The sequence below is a fragment of the Saccopteryx leptura genome, chromosome 13, assembly GCF_036850995.1.
Source record: "Saccopteryx leptura isolate mSacLep1 chromosome 13, mSacLep1_pri_phased_curated, whole genome shotgun sequence".
In the NCBI taxonomy this organism is placed as follows: domain Eukaryota; kingdom Metazoa; phylum Chordata; class Mammalia; order Chiroptera; family Emballonuridae; genus Saccopteryx; species Saccopteryx leptura.
This window is the reverse complement of record NC_089515.1, coordinates 20,430,995-20,448,324: the sequence shown is the minus strand read 5'-3', so window position 1 is coordinate 20,448,324 and position 17,330 is coordinate 20,430,995. Positions and strand designations below refer to the sequence as shown.

Below are 17,330 nucleotides of genomic sequence, written 5' to 3'. Positions count from 1 at the left end.
GGATGGGCAGAGCGTCGCCCCATGGTGGGCGTGCCGGGTGGATCCCGGTCGGGCGCATGCGGGAGTCTGTCTGACTGTCTCTCCCTGTTTCCAGCTTCAGAAAAATGCAAAAAAAAAAAAAAAAAAAAAGAAATATGTTTATCAAGGCCCTATAAGTAATAGCAAATATTGTGGAAATGAGCTAAGGGTCTAATAATCAGTAACAGAGAGGCAGTAGAGCATGGGCACTCAGAGAACAAACTGGGGGCCAGCTGTGCCACTTACAAGCTGGGTGACCACTGGGCACATTACTTAATTTTTCTAAGCCTCATTTCTCTGATCTGTAAACCTAGGCTACTCTCACTGCCTGGTTTACAGGGCTGTTGTGAGAATAAAAATGCCCCGAGAACACTTGGAGTGCTGCACAGGTTAATTAAGCACGCAGCCATTTAGTTCAGTATACAACATCCATACGATTTCATGCTCATAAACCTGACCCATTTTTTAAAGTGCATTCCTGTGGACAGGCATCCCTGACTCATCAAGTGAAATAAACAGGCTGTCAGAGTCCTATGAATAGCTACTCCTATTTCCATCCATAAAAAACGTGATCCTGACATATGTATATATCTGTTGGCGTTTCTGAGTCGGGTCATAATGATATGAAGAGAATCATACAAAACTCTTAGCATCACACACTTCAGGGAAGCTGGATCTGGGTGAGAAGTAAGACAGTATTAACAGGGTTGGGGTTTTTTGCTTGCTTTTTGGGTTTATTTTCTGGCTCTTCACGGTTTGGCTTGTTGATGGGTATGCATTCTTTTAAAAAAAATTTTTTTTTAAATCATGGTCAGGTTTAATAAAATAAATATGTAAGTCCAGGAACCATGGAGCTGTTGCATGTGACCGCTCTGCGGATGGGAGCCGAAGCTATAAAGCCTCACAGAACCCCAGATCCAAAGGACCAGGTGCAGGGCACCTCCTGATGCCCCATGGGGACACGGCTCTCCCCGGGGGCCCCTGGGCATCACGAAACATTTGCAAGCACAGGGATGAAAGTCATCCTCGGACTTGTGTCACACGACAGTCCTCTTGCAGGGAACTTAGCCCACTCCGGCTTTATTCCCTTTCTTTCTTAGGGTGGGTATCCCTGTTCTACATCCTTTCTGCATAGTTGACAGATAGCTGGGGTTTGCAGTAAAACATCACTCAGGGAAGGGACTCACAATGTGCCCCGAGCGCCCTTTGCTCTTCCCTTGGATGAGGAGTAGGAAGGGAAGAGAGACCTCCAGCTAATGGGAATCACCCCAGGGCTGGCAGTCACCAGCTTCAGGCTGGCTTTGTCAGCCCTGACCCCGGATGCTCTTCGGGAACACTGGCCACAGCCGACCCCCCACAGATGCTGCCTCGAGGCACTCCATGGCCATTCTCTCCACAAACACTCCGCTGAACCACGTGTCAATGGTGGCTGTGTGCAACACCCAAGAGAATACAAAGTGGCTCCCGTGATAGGACCCAGGGCTGGCTCCCAGTGCAGAATCAACCAGGCAGCCTAACCCACTCTCCCCGCTTTAACCAGATGTTCCTTCATCCCTCAAAAGTAGGTATTGCTGCCTGATCTATGGTGGCACAGTGGATAAAGTGTCGACCTGGAAATGCTGAGGTTGCCAGTTCGAAACCCTGGACTTGCCTGATCAAGGCACCTATGGGAGTTGATGCTTCCTGCTCCTCCCCCACTTCTCTCTTTCTTTCTCCCTACCCCTCTCTCTCTCCTCTCTAAAATGAATAAATAAGTAAATAAATAAATAATATGATTTTTTTAAAAAAAGTAGGTATTGCTGTTTGACAGGTGCATGACTTTGGAGATCTGTCCCAAAGATGGTTAGTATTTCATGTGGATCTGAAAAGAGTACACTACTGAACTGGAAAAGAAGCCAGCTCGACAAGGCAAGCTCTATCACATGAAGGCCCTGCAGGTCACGTGTCCTGGGAAGACAGTACGCTTTCGGTCCTTCCAGGACCGCCGAGGGCTCTCTCACTGGCTAAGCCTCCGTCAGCAGAGTGCTGATTATCCCGGCACAAGATGGAAAAAAAGATGAATATATTTCTACTCAGAAATACTGCATCTCGAGTTTGATGTTTTATTTATCTCAGCCCGTAAGCTTATCTTGCTTCAAAATGGTGAAACCATCAGCTCTACCAAATCTCAAAGCTTAATCCACTGGCAGGTGGAGCAGATTTGCAGGTGCCTTTCTTTGCTCTGTGGTGGCTCAACCCCCTACCCTCTCACATTGACTCCCGGAGTGAATGACACAAAACCAAATTGACTGCTTGCTCCAGGCTTAAGATGTAGTCAGTGACAAGACCACCTGGGAGTGAGAGCTCATTCATTTGGTGCTGTGGCCCCTTAGTCTGTCACCCAGGGCTTGTTGATCCACCTGAGGTCTAGAGCCCTAGGACATCACTACCAGGTCAGCTGCCTCTTGGCCCCTCTCTTATTCCACTACCCACAGGCATTTGCCAAGTGCCCCTGTTAATGATTCAATGGGCAAGTTTGTAAAGAACAATAGCTCAATTGTAAAGTGCAGGTATCTATTTGTTGAACAAGAAGCCATTGCCAGTTGCCCAGAATTTTTCAGGAACAGGGCAAGTGCTGCTCAGAATATCACAGTGCTTTGAAAACCAGACACAAATGAGATTAAAATTGTATTTGCTTATTTGCTTAGGTATAGAAAGATCGACCGTAAGGCAGATGGGACCCTAAAAGCGAGAGAAGCAGTGAAATGATTAAAGTTTAATAACTAGCATCCCTGTAAGTGTGTGGGCTATTATTTACTAATTGTGTGACACTGATCACTCTGTAAAAATAAATGGAGAGGATGCAATAATGCATGTATATCCCGCAGCATCAGGTCTGATACATAGTGAGCATTCAATAAGAGCTCGTTTTCATCATTGTCGTCATTATTACCAGCCTCATTGCCATCACCATTAAACCAGCAAGGTGCTGGATTTAAGGACTTGAAGTGTAGTTGAGAGGAGAAAATACAGACATGAGCAAAGTAAAGCAGCAACACAGCTCGTATCTTTATTACAACACTTATGGTTGTGTGACAGTTTGTCTATTACATTAGGTTTAACACCTTCTGGGATGTTGCAGTTCATATGCAGGTTACACACAAGTACACAGACCATGCTCGCTTTAACTGTCCACAAAGCTTTGCCCCCACCCGAACAATGAACATCTGGAAGACAAAGCCTGTATGTTGTTGGTCTAGGAACTCACCCACCTTCCCTCCTCTGGACCACAGAAATAAGAAAGACTAACAGAGTTAACCAATTCACCCACGTTGAATAAATGAATGAGAAATAGAATACATTCATGACCATGCAGTAGAGATAAAATTGCTCTATCACCGGTCTGTTCAAAAACAGATATGTACTGAGCATCGTCTCCATGCTAAGTCCTGCACTCAGTGCTGTGGGTGCCCTGAGCATCTCTAACAACTGGCCTGTGCCCCTACCCAGCCCCCAGTTTGGGGCATAAACAGCTTTTATGAGAACAAAGTACAGGCTGGTGTAGGAGACAAAGGGCCAGCATGTTAGCAGTCTACTTTCCTTCAAGCAAGGCTGACCTCCCTTCCTGGTCCCCAGCCTTGACTCACCCAGGCCCGCCCCACGTCTGTCCGCTCTATATTAACCCCCAAAGAGGTTCCCTAAAGGCCAAACGTGGGCATTGTGAGTTGATCCAAAGTGCAAGCTCTACCAAAACACTTGTGAAGATTCTAAATACTGTCCCTTCTCCTTCCCTTTTCTCCTTTCTGAATTATATTTTCACTGAGTCCTGTGCATATCTATCAAAGTATTAAAAGAGGTAGTTCTAATGGTATAGAATACCCATAGTAGTTATTTGCTACATATGACATATACAATATATGGCTAATTACTATTGTGGGTATATTAAAAAAGTAAATATATGTGGGTATAGTATTTGTGTATATGTGTGTATGTGTGTGTGTGTGTGTATATATATATAAAATATATATATAAAATATATATATATATCCTCCAGTGAAATTGATTCTATGACTGAAAAGTCAGCAGGTCATTCTTGCCACACTCGCCCAAGCTTAAGCCCCTAGGGGTTGGTCCTCTACTGATACTACTGAAATATGATGTCATTTTTATTTCAATGGCCTCCTCCCTTAAGATCACAAAAGTACATGCTCCCTAGACTGGGCCATGGGTTATGATGCCCCATTGAGAGAAAGGAGCACAGTGCACATGACCTTAAGCCATCTAAGACAAGCTGCTCCACGTGTCCCTCCAGCAAGCCCTTCCCGCCACTCAGGCTGACAGGTCTAGGTGGTAAAAGCCTGTCCCACTGAGACAGAACTGCATATCTTTTAATTCTCGACTATGCCCACTACACCTTCTGTGGCAGCTGCACTGGCTTTTACTCATATATGTAAATACATTAACGAAATCTCTCAATGAAGCATAAACGTTTGCAGAGTTACTGCGGTTCTGGTGAACAGGGACTGAATTTAAACAACATAGTAGGTGTCAAGCCTTTAATGCAGGGGTCCCCAAAATGCGGCCCCCTGAGGCCATTTATCCGGCCCCCGCCCCACTTCCAGAAGGGGCACCTCTTTCATTGGTGGTCAGTGATAGGAGCATAGTTCCCATTGAAATACTGGTCAGTTTGTTGATTTAAATTTATTTGTTCTTTATTTTAAATATTGTATTTGTTCCCGTTTTGTTTTTTTACTTTAAAATAAGATATGTGCAGTGTGCATAGGGATTTGTTCATATGTTTTTTTATAGTCCGGCCCTCCAAGGGTCTGAGAGACAGTGAACTGGCCCCCTGTGTAAAAAGTTTGGGGACCCCCCTGCCTTAATGCATCAGAGAACTCAACTTTTTGAGGCTCTACCTAACTTCCCACACTTTAGTTCAGTTACATTTCCTTGTGACATTTCCTCCTAGTTGGGGGAGGAGTTCAATAATCTCATGTCTGACACGTTAAAGAACAGAATCTCTCCTTTTCCTTGTTCCACTAGAGTTTTCCTAAAGCACAGGACTGATCTGGGGTGTCCTGTACATAATGCCAAGCCTAACAGGATAAGATAGCCGGTAAAAATGAGGTTTAATGAACAATACACTTGCAGGGTACAGTCGATTCCTTTGGGGTATCTATCCAACTCATGATCCTCCTCTTGTGTGACTAGAGCACCCCACAGGTGCGGACTCTGCAATCGGATCACTCCTATGTAAATGAACTTTCCCTGCTCAGTCAAAATTGGTTAGATCAGGGGTGGAACTTGACATAAATGGGGCAACTAGAGTCTTTGTCCTTGGACCCTGGTGCTGAGACTCACAGCCTGTAGCCAGCCTTCCTGGTCGTATGAAACAACAAAGGACAGAATGTCCATTGAGCTTAAGCAGTGGACACCCACTAGTCTCTGTCTGCTCAAAGACCACTCTCCCTTTTCTTTTCTATTATTAGTATAACCACTCCCACTTAGTCACATGCATATGTGCGTGTTTGTGTGTTCATGTGTGTATCGGTGTGCATGTGTCTGTGTTTATGTTGGAGATGGATGATCAGAAGTGATATTTAACACAGTTAGCCACTGTATGATAAGGGCACTGACAAATCAACAATACAGAAGAGGGGCATCAGAACTATATAAATTAGTTGACCTGAAGTCAAACAAAGTTAAGTCAGGGGCCTGCTACCTCCTGCCCGATGGAACTCAGCTGACCAGAGATGCAAGCAACCACGAGAGGGTCTGGAACAAGGAAAATTCCTGCCAGGGTGGATTACAGCTACTCACCCAAACCTTATCGTTTACCCACACCATAGAGGAAAAACAGGCCACAAAGTATACCTCATAAAGGTTAAAGTGAATCCCAACTTTTTTTCCACTCTCTTCCTACCAGTAATTTTTCATAGAAACTATAAACAGTTATAAGCTCAACCTCTGGACATGGTTGGGGTCTCTCTTCCTTCTCTTGTGAGGAGAGTCTGCTACTCTGTGGAATGGCTCTTCCCATTTATCCTCTCTGCTCAATGCACTTGCTTCAGCTTTAACCTTGTGTCGGGCTCTCGCATCTTGAATACTTTCCTCTGGGGAGCCAAGAACCCTATTGGCTTGGGGTTCTAGTCTCCCTTAGGGATTTGCCGCTCTGGCATCAGGAACAGAATCTGGGCTTGACACCACGACAGTGATCACTGAACACTATCTGTGGGGTTGTCTTCATCCCCTCCCAGATTCAGAGACCATCACGTGATCCAGGTCTGACCAATCAGAGGCACTGCTCTTCTGGGCTTCAAAGATTGGCTTAGGTGTGAGAGCATGACACAGGAGATGGAGAAGATCCAATCAGGAGTGATACAAATAAAGTAGATGTTTTAAAATAGAAATCAACAAATTATATAGTCTCCAAAAGAATAAAAGATGCAAACAATAGTGCCCTGAGTTTCTTAGTACTTTCTTTTATGCTGGTATCCAAAAAGATAGTCTACTTCCAAGGATTTGCATCATTCATTTTATAAGTATTTACTGTACACTCTATATGTGTGAGGCAATACAGCATGGATCCCAGAGATGCAGTGTGTATATAAGTGTGTGCACATCTGCACGCTGCTAATGAGCTGTAGGATCACAGAAAGTAAGCCAAGAGAGTGTCGCACAGGAGCGTACCTGGGTTCTGTGGACCCAGAAGTTGGGTTGATCCCCTCTGCAAAGATACCCCTATTTTTTTGCTTCTGCTCCATTAAGCTCCCAGATCAGTGAGCACTGTGGGAACCAAAACACGTAACCAAAACAACTTAATGAACAGTTCAGCAAAATGATCTGACTGTGGCCAAAAGAAGGAGTCCATAGAGAGGTAAAGATCTGGCCCGCCTAGAGATAAACCCCAACTCTGGCGGAGGAGAACAGACAACAGAGACAGGAAGGGTACAAATAACTAGAAACCTTCTGGGGGTGGGGGGAAGCAGTTGTGTGGGCGTGTTTAATAACAGTGATCATTAATTAGCTCCATTTATCTACTTACCTCCAGAGTGAGCTCTCTGTGATGCTGCCCAGGTTATAGTCGTAGAGCTTTGTCAAAATGAGAATCACCTGAAGGCAAAAGAAGACAGCATGGTTAGACTCAAACAATTACAATCTCACAGGAAGTGAAACAGCCCAAGGGAGGGCTTAGGATTTCTTTAATGGGTGCTTAACAAAATTGACTGAATTGTTACTGCGTTCACTTACGCTGACAGGGGAAGGGCTCTCCAGTGCCTTTGTTAAACCTCCGAAGCCTGACCCTTCCCCAACTTTCTCCTTCTCCCTCCCACTGCAAGGGTTACCTGCCCTTCCAGGCACTTCTCACCCTGGTGGACTTAACACATTCAGGGAAGCCTTACAAAGCTGTCAAACGTGCACCCTGCAAGGTAGCCAATGAGCAGATGGTTTGGAAAGTGGAAGGTCAGTGATGGTTCTAGAAGTTGCTCCGCACAGGGCAGGTTACTTAGCCTCTCTGAACCTCAATCTACTCTCTCCCAGAAAGGGTTGCTGTGAGGAGTTCAATCAGGTACGAAATGCAAGTTGTCCTGATTCAGCATGGGGTTCTTCCCTTTCTCATCCTCTGCATGCCTGGCTTTCTCAGTTTCTTCTGACCTCCCGGTTTTGAGAAAAGCCCTTGGATGGAAGAAGTCACAAGGGCTACGCAATCACACGTTAACAGGCTCAAATCTATGTTTTATGGGGTCCGGAGCTTCTGGAATTTGGGGAGCCCTCCATAAGGAACAATATACGATTACGATTTTAACCTTCGGAGCAGGTCCTGGAAAGGAACCTGTACAATCAAGGAACACTGAAATGTAAGCTTTATTCACAGCAAATCTTCCTCTAACCTTAATGTTCTGCCCAAACTACTCAGTTCATTCTTTCAGAATTCAAGAGACACTTACAAAGCACTTCTTAGGAGCCCAGGACTTCGCCTAATGTAGAGGAAAATACAAGTTCGGCCGAGGGCTGGGAGTCTGTGGTTAGTTAGGATGCACTTGTCAAATAAAACTAAGTTGATAGAGAGCTAGCTACTCTGCTGCTTCTCAGACCCACTGAAACTCACGCCCACCATGGCAGCTCCAGAAGGCTGCTGGTTTCGTCGCCTGCAGCAATGACCCGGGTCCACCTGATTACGCAAAGTGCATGAGCGCCAGGGCACCCGGGAAGCCGGGCAGAGCAGTACGCCCCTAAGCACTGATGTCTGCACCCTTACTTGCTCTTACATAAGCAAAATAACCTAACAGGGCTGCTCTGTTTTCTGTCAAGGTTCCCACCCGGTATCCCTCTCCTGACACTCATCGCCTACAACGTTTGGCCGGTACCACTCTTCCCAATTCCCAACTCAGCAGAAAAACGCTGACATCGATTTCCAGGATTTTGTCGGAAGGCCAAGGGATCAGTTCTAGCCACAGTGAGCAAAGAACATTCTAACCTTGTTTTTCAGGGCAGAGAGCTGCCAGCAAGTGCTGAATCCTTCCAAGTTCCACCCTGCTAGCCCCAGGCTTGCTTTATGGAAGGCACCAGCATCTGCGAGCAGATTCTGAAGTCTTCTTTCACAGCAAGCCAACAGGAGCTGCACGACCTCAGGTCTGTCCCAAGTTCAAGGGAGTGCAGAAGACTGGGGACGTGGGATGTAAGGCCCCCTCTCATCTGAACCACTGCACTTTCTTCCGATCTATTCAAAACTTGCTTCTTTAGCAAAGTGTGAGCATGTGTGAGGTGCTGGGCACCCTGTGGGCGCCTCAGATGGCATGCCTATGGTTGGGGCATATGCTTGACAGACCCGTGTGCCAATTAAGTTGCGCTAAGTGCTAAATTTCAATCACCGCCATCCCAGGAAGGCTGATCCGCAGCAGCGGGGGTGGCTGTTGGTTTGAAGACACAGAGGGATGTCACTGTTCCACCTTTCCTGAATAGGCCTCTCAATCCCCCACAGAGAAAATGGGAGTCGTGTGGGCATAAAGCATTTCTAGGTAGTTGTTCTCTTGATGCAATACAGCAGCAAGCTAACTAGTGAGGTTCAGTTGGGCACAGGCTGGGTCTCCCGTCCATCTGATGAGGGGCTTCAGAGGCACCCCAGAGAGAGAACCCCTTAACCCAGCATGCACTGGGGTGAGGTCCCCCATGCACGTGCACAGCAATGGGTTAAGTGGTTCCCAGGCAGGTGGGCTGTGAGGTACAAATGACTCTGCTTGCTGGGCGAGGGCAACGAAAACGCCAGTGATACAGTCGGGCAGTTCCATCAATACTGCACCGGAAGAGGAGTCCTTTACGGCAGTGGTCCCCAACCTTTTTTTGGGCCACGGACCGGTTTAATGTCAGAAAATATTGTCACGGACCAGCCTTTAGGGTGGGGCGGATAAATGCACAAAATAAAATTATGTGACCAGCGTAAAAAACTGTGGTATTTTTAAATATAATTGTCGAACTTACTAGACAAGCATCAAGAGTGAGTCTTTTTTTTTTTTAATAATATTTCTTAGTCTCAGATTTTTTTTTAAGATTTATTTTATTTTATTTTATTTTATTTATTCATTTTAGAGAGGAAAGAGAAGGAGAGAGAGAGAGAGAGAGAGAAGAGAGAAAGACAGGGGGAGGAGCTGGAAGCATCAACTCCCATATGTGCCTTGACCAGACAAGCCCAGGGTTTCAAACCGGCGACCTCAGCATTTCCAGGTCGACGCTTTATCCACTGCGCCACCACAGGTCAGGCCAAGAGTGAGTCTTAGACGAATGTAACAGAGGGAATCTGGTCATTTTTTAAAAATAAAACATCATTCACACTTAAATATAAATAAAACCGAAATAACGTAAGTTATTTATTCTCTCTGTGGACCGGTACCAAATGGCCCACAGACTGGTACCGGCCTGCTGCCCAGGGGTTGGGGACAACTGGCTTTACGGCATTTCAAAGTATATCTGCTTGAGTCAATCTACTCCTTCTGTTTTCAGAATGATCCCAGCAAGAAAGATGGGAGGACTGCTAACTTTTAGGTATGCTCTCAAGAATTCGATGATTTAAAATCTCTCTCCCCCTCATCCGTCCCTTTACTGTCCGTCTGCGCTATTTAGTACCTTACTCCCAGACAGTGATGCGTCATTTCGTTAGATCTGCTTTGCTGTAGTTCGTTTCTCTGTTCTGGTTTATTAGTAATACTATTTAACAGAAATAGCACCTGTTAAAGGGGCCACAGCTAAAACCACCATTAGATGAGAAAAAGGGGGAAATATAATTGCCTGTCTATTCTGGTCCTATTGCCTACCCTGTTTTGTGTATTTTTCAAACTTAAAAAATAATCAATGAAACTTTTCAAATCAAGTGAAATGTAATATGTACTTAAATAATATATAAATGGTAATTTTTTAATTCATTCAGCAAGTAATTTTTCACATATAGAGTTAATTCTATGAGTCCAAGTGCATAGCATTTAATTATAAACCCAATCCGGAGAGCAAGGCTTCTTGGATGAACATACGTGTACACAAAATAGAATATTCATCAGCATCTCATTTCTCTATATCTTGTTTTCACTATAGAGTACCAAAATATCTCTGATTCAAAAGAATAAGTGGTGACCATTTGGTAATAGCTTTTTTTGTGTCTTCTCTCAATCTTTCTTTAAATAGTTATCATTCAAGTATCTATGACTTGATAACTTCTACCTACATTGTGCCAGACTTCAGTGCCCCATTATTTCTAGGACTTTCCACAGAAACATATCCAGTAACCTTCAATCAGTCTAGGACCTGCTGTTACCATGGGCCACATGTGCTATGTTTTTTTTTGGGGGGGGGTAGACAGACAGGGACAGACAGACAGAAAAGGAGAGAGATGAAAAGCATAAACTCATGGTTGTGGCACCTTAGTTATTCATTGACTACTTTCATACATGTCTTGACCAGGGGGCTCTAGCTCAGCCATTGACCCCTTGCTCAAGCCAGCAACCTTGGCCTCAAGCCAGCAACATTGGGCTTCAATCTAGTGAGTGACCTTTGGGCTCAAGCCACTGACCATGGGGTGATGTCTATGATCCCATACTCAAGTTGGCTACCCTGCACTCAAGCTGGTGAACCTGTGCTCAAGCTGGCAACCTCAGGGTTTTGAACCTGGGTCCTCAGCATCCCAGGCTGATGCTCTATCCACTGTGCCACTGCCCAGTCAGGCAACATGTGCTATTCTTCTTTACGTAGCCCCTTCCTGCCATATCCATTGCTTAAAAAGCTTCGGGGAGAAAATTCACGTTGTCCACGCTCATAAAGAACATGCTCAGCCACCAAGCTGTTATACAAGACATCCTTCCTTAAAGAGTGGGAGGAAGCCAGAAAGTGCCAGGCTCTGTACAGGGAGACGTGAGGGTCTTCAAGGGAGTGACCATAGGCATCCTTCCCAGAGCTGAGTCCAGTTTTCACCATCTCTGCTCACCACACTAGTGTCCCTTTCCCAAGGTCTTCCGAAGTTTCTACGGAGTAATTCTACCAACACCAGCCTCTCACCCCTCACCTCTGTACCTAGGTGTTAATAGCCATGACATAGAGAAAATGTAACATTACATTTACTACACAATGGAATATTACTCAGCCATCAGAAGAAGGAAATCCTGCCATTTGCAACAAGATAGATAAAGCTGAAGGAGGTATCTTCCCAAGTGGAATAAGCCAGACAAAGGCTGTGTGGTTCCCCTGATGTGTGGAATCTTAAAGCAAATAAGTAAAAAAATAAAATAAAAAAAATTATTTTGTAGAAACAGAACAGAATGGTGATTGCTAGGGGATAGAGAGAGGGTAAATGGGGAGATAAAGGCCAAAGGGTGGAAACGCACAGTTATTAAAAGTGTAAGTTCTGAAGAGCTGATGTACACAGCATGGTGACTATGGTTAATAATACAATACTGTATGCCCGTAAAGCACTGAGAGCAGATCGTAGGCATTTTCAGTTTTAAAATGTAGAAGCTTCAAAACAACCAAAAACAACAACAGATGGAGGTAACTATGTGAGGTGATGGATGTGTTAATTATACTACTGATCATGGCAATCATTCCACAATGCATATGTCTATCAAACCATGACATTGTGTACTTTAACTATAGACAGTTATATTTGTCAGTTATTCCTTAATAAAGTTAAAAAAAGGATGGAAAAGAAACCATCACAGGTGAGGGTGGGAGAAATGCCTATCCACTCCTCCTCTCTTCCAACCTCAACTTCTTTCTGTGCTAAGTTACAAAACAAAAGTGTTCATAAACATCCTACTATGTGGAAGACTAATAGTGTCCTAGTGTAAAACAACAGAACCGAGTAAAAAATACTTTCTTATATTGAACTGCAGGGTACGTGTTAGTTTGAGGTTTGCATTAGAATGAATTGACACAGCAGCAGACAAAGTTCATTCCTCTATGCTGAGTACTTACCCATGTGATAACTTTGAGTGAAACAGGAGGTTTTAAAAAAATATATAACATAAGAATATAATTTAGAAACAATACCCACACATTACCCACACATTTAAGTAACCCCTAAAACACCTTCTTGGTAACCTGATTCTACACAGTATATTTATAAAAAACATCTGTATTAATTACTAGACTACAGAAAACCAAAATTTATTCCATACTTCAAAAATAACAGCATAGGGATGTCAGAGTAATACCGGCATGAGAGATACCCTTGATCTCTCTCCTTGAAATTTCAACAAATTGAGCAGCTATAACTCAACAAAGAAACCCCAGCTGGGCTTGCAGGTGCACTGAGAAAGATCCATGCCCCAAATGGACAAAAGATGGGATGGGTAGAGAAGGGGAACAAAGGCAAGATGCACTCGTGGTGCCTCTGGAGAGAGGAGAAACCTGAAATGACTGGGTCTACTTCTGCCAGAAGGAGCAGAGAGATTGGTGCAAATTGGGGGGGATAATGAACCAAAATGGTAGCAGAAGAAAGAGGGGTCATGACCAGTGTCCCTGTGGTCTGTCAGCAGCCCGCACTCAGAAAGACACACAAAAATACAAAGTGCGGCCCCTCCAGCCTCCCAGATCCCACCTCCCTCCCCTCCCCTCATGGGTACAGAGAGTGGCAGAGACATACCCACAGCTAACTCTTCAGAGCCACTCTCTCCCCTGAAAAACACAGGTGTTCTGTGTCTGGTGCACTGGTCTATTGAGATGCAGGTAGGAGCACTGGGAGGCCTGAGATCTCCATTGCTAAAGCTGTAAACCTCATAGCACGCCCCACCCATCATCACAACTGCAGCCCCGCCTCCATCATTGCGAGGGCACCTTTTCAGCAGAGACCAGCCTGGGAACTTCACAGAGCTAAAACTTGTAGACCAGTGCACCTACTGGAAAAAAAACAACAACAAGAAAACCTCTTTCTGCTTGGGGTCTAGGGGGAGGGATTTCTTTTCTTCTCATGTTTTCTTTTTTCTAGTTTTTCTCTGTGTTGTTTCATTTGTTTTTTATTATTTTTTTTTTTTTAATTTTTTTTTTAATTTTTTTTTTTAATTTTATTTATTCATTTTTTTTAGAGAGGAGAGAGAGAGGGAGAGAGAGAGAGACAGAGAGAGAGGGAGAGAGACAGGGGGGAGGAGCTGGAAGCATCAACTCCCATATGTGCCTTGACCAGGCAAGCCCAGGGTTTCAAACCGGCGACCTCAGCATTTCCAGGTCGACGCTTTATCCACTGCGCCACCACAGGTCTGTTTTTTATTATTGTTTGTTAGTTTCTATCCTTTGTTTTATTTTTTGGCCATTTGATTTCATTTTATACTTTTATTTTTATTATTTAATTTTATTTTCAGTTTTATCTTTTTATTTTATTTTTTATTTTTTCATTGTAGTTTTTTGTTTGATTTCTTAATAAAACCACTCTCAAATGCCTCAAGACAGAAGAAAATGAATACCATGCTACCCAAAAAAGAGAAGAAGTTCAGAAAGAAAATTAAAAATCTCCATAAAGCAATCTCAATCACATGAAAACCGTGGAGTTAAACGACAAAAAATTCAAAATTAAAGTTCTGAAAATACTCACAAGATGTGAGAAAACATTAATAGGCAACTTAATGACCTCAGAAAACAAAACAGATACCTCACCAAGGAAAATAAAACTTTAAAAACAGAGATAAAAAAACAAAATAATGAATTAAAAAATGAGCTAGCAAGTTTAGTTAATAGAACAGGCTGGAAAAAGAAAGAATCAGTGACATTGAAGACAGGCAGCTAGAGATGATACGATGATACAAAAGGAAGAAGAGAGAGACTTAAGAATTTTAAAAAATGAGAGAGCTCTAAAAAAATCGTCTGACTCCATCAGGAATAGCTATATAAGAATAATGAGTATTTCAGAAGAAGAAGATAGGGAGAAGAGAATGGATAGCTTATTCAAACAAATAATTGATAAGAACTTCCCAAGTCTATGGAAAGAGAGCCTCGAATCCAAGAAGCAAACAGAATGCTGAGTTCCCTCAGCCCAAACAGGCCATCTCAAGCACATTGTAATAAAATAATCAAAAATCATAATAAAGAAAGAATCCTCAAGGCAGCTAAGGAAAGCCCATCAAGTTATCATCAGACTTCTCAGCAGAAACTCTACGAGCCAGAAGAGAGTGGATACAAACATTCAAAGTACTAAAACAGAGAAATGACCAGCCAAGAATACTATATCCATCAAAGTTTTCCTTCAAATATGAAGGAGAAATAAAAGCTTTGTAGACATACAGCCACAGAGGGAATGTATCATCAGAAAACCCCCCTGCAGGAAATACTCAAAGGATACTACCAGATACAAAGAAAAAACAAAACAAAACTACAAGTAAAAGCTCCAACAAGATTACAATATAAACAAGGATAATCTGAGACAACCAAGAGCAAAAAAGGGGAGTGGATAAAAATCTGAAATAGCAAAGGAGGATTAAGTGCAAAAGAACTCATAAGACAAAGGACACTTGTATACATGAAACCTTTTTTTCTTAATACCCTAACAGTAACCAACCATGTAAATAACATGTAAAAGACATAATTTAAAAAAGGAAAAAATAGGCCCCGGATAGAGTATTGGCCCAGCATATGGACATACTGGGTTCAATTCCCAGTCAGAAAACATAAGAAAAGCTACTATCTGCTTCTCTCCTCCTCCCTCTCCCCCTTCTCTTCCTCTTCTCTCCCTCTTTCCCTCCTGCAGCCAGTGGCTTGATTGATTCGAGTGACAGCCCCAGGCACTGAGGATAACTCAGGTGATTCAAGCATGGGTCACAGACAGAAGGTGCTGGGTGGATCCCAGCAGGGGCAAATGGGGGAGTCTGTCTCACTATCTCTTCTCCTCTCACTTAAAAAAAAGAGAGAAGGAGAAATGGAGGAAAGAAGCATAGAAATACCACCAAACAAAAATAACTGACAGAAATACAAAGAAAAAGGACCAAAGAAGACACAGAGCTACCAGAAAACAAAACATAAAATGGCTACAGGGAGTTCTCGAGGAGTGACATCAGAATAATGGCGCGGTAGGAGGCGATACAGATAAATCTCCCCAAAAACTCAACAAGATCGTCAACCAGAAACAGAAAAACCTATCCTTGGAGCCTCCAGATGTTTCGCAATACACCTGAAGGTATGGTCGAGTGAAAAATTGGCTAAATATATAATCACACCCCAAAGGAAATAGGGAGTAAGAAATGCTCCGCCTTCCTCACTAACCTAAATAGGGCTGCTTTCACTGGGAACTGAGAGTATAGAAACTCAGGTGGGCAAAGGAGGTGAATAAATCCAGGCCGCGGCAAAAACGGCTGAACCAGGCTTTGGCACGGAGATCCAAGCCAAGGAAAAACTGTGACTGTGGCAACCCAGGCAATACAAGATAACACTCGCACCAAACCCAAACAAAGAAAGACAAGTGGGGCAGCCATTCGCCCCGATATCTCCTGGTCGGTGCGCGCAGATAGTGGGCGAGAGATTCCTTCGAAAGCCCCAGGAGTGGGCGCCCGTGTTATCCCACAGAGAGAGAGTCAGAGGCCTTTGTGTGGGCCAAAAGCAGAATCTCCGGGCCGCCCCAGCGCCCTGAAAAAGCTGCGCATGGGGAGGGAGCGAGAACTAATTACAACGCTGGAACTTTTTCATGCGGGCGGGGGTTTCACTCAGAGTGTGAGGCAGCTGGCCTGATATCCTGGTCAGCGCACACAGAGAGTGGGCAAGAGATTCCTCCGAACACCTCAGGAGTGGGTGCCCATGTTATCCCACAGAGAGGCAGAGTCAGGGGCCTTTGTGTGTGAAAGCGGAATCTCCAGGCTGCCCCAGCGCCCTGAAAAAGCCACGCATGGGGAGGGAGCGAGAGCCAATTCCAATGCTGGAACTTTTCCATGCGGGCGGGGGTTTCACTCAGAGTGTGAGACTGCTGGCCTGATATCCTGGTCTGCATGCACAGATAGTGAGCGAGAGTTTCCTCCAAGTGCCCCGGGAGTGGGCACCTGCCCGTATTACCGGACAGAGTGGCAGAGCCAGAGGTCTTTGAGTGGGAAGCCCTGCCTAATTATGCTAGCAGCTCTGACTGACTTGAGCCTTACCCAGAGCCCTGTGCTGAGTGGGAATAGAGTAGGGAGTTGCCAGCTCTTTGAGCCTCTTACTATCCAGGCAGAGGCAGCAGCAACCCCATAGATGGATTATCAGGCTACTAATTGAGGAAGGAAAGACTAGGAGAGAGGCTCCAGGAACATGGACTCTCTCACTGTCAGAGCCTATAAATGCTAATGAGCCTCGACTGCCAACGAGACTGAAGCACAATACATGACATCGCCATAGAGACTTATCAACTGCAAACTTCTACCTGAGCGTACCACAGGGGCAGAACCTGGGGTACAGAGTCACCAACCAGGAAGTGGGAGAGAAAAGAAAAAGCAAGAAGATAATCTCTAAAAATCAAGAATAATCCTCAAACTTTATAACCTATCCCATTTTATTATATTTGTTTGTTTGTTTCTCTTATCTTCATTCTAGATTTCTTTTTTTGCCCCCTCCTCCAATTTGACCATTTAACTCTCTGCCAGTCTTACTCTCTCCTCTCCTTGAACTACACTACCCATAAGTGTTACATCTCCCATTATCTTTTCCTTCTCTCTATGAGGGTTGCACTCCAAAACCCTTAACTCTCTCTCTCTCTCTCCTCTTTTTTCTTCTTTTAGTGGTTATCTTTTTTTTTTTCTTCTTTCTTTTGTCCCTCTATGTTAGTCTCTTCCTTTCTCCTTTACGTCCCCTCTTATTCAAAACTCAATAATGAACAAATTATCTTATCTGGGACTCAAACTTAT

General features: G+C 44.1%; 1 protein-coding gene across 6 annotated transcripts in view; it reads right to left on the bottom strand.

Annotated features, from left to right (window-relative positions):
- Positions 1-17,330, bottom strand: part of SORCS1 (sortilin related VPS10 domain containing receptor 1) — a 578,632-nt gene that overhangs the window by 360,543 nt on the left and 200,759 nt on the right. For all 6 annotated transcript variants that reach the window (XM_066354763.1, XM_066354758.1, XM_066354761.1 and 3 more), the window contains exon 2: positions 7,043-7,110. In XM_066354763.1, the coding sequence (XP_066210860.1) occupies positions 7,043-7,110 (68 nt within the window). The remainder of the gene's footprint in view (positions 1-7,042; positions 7,111-17,330) is intronic.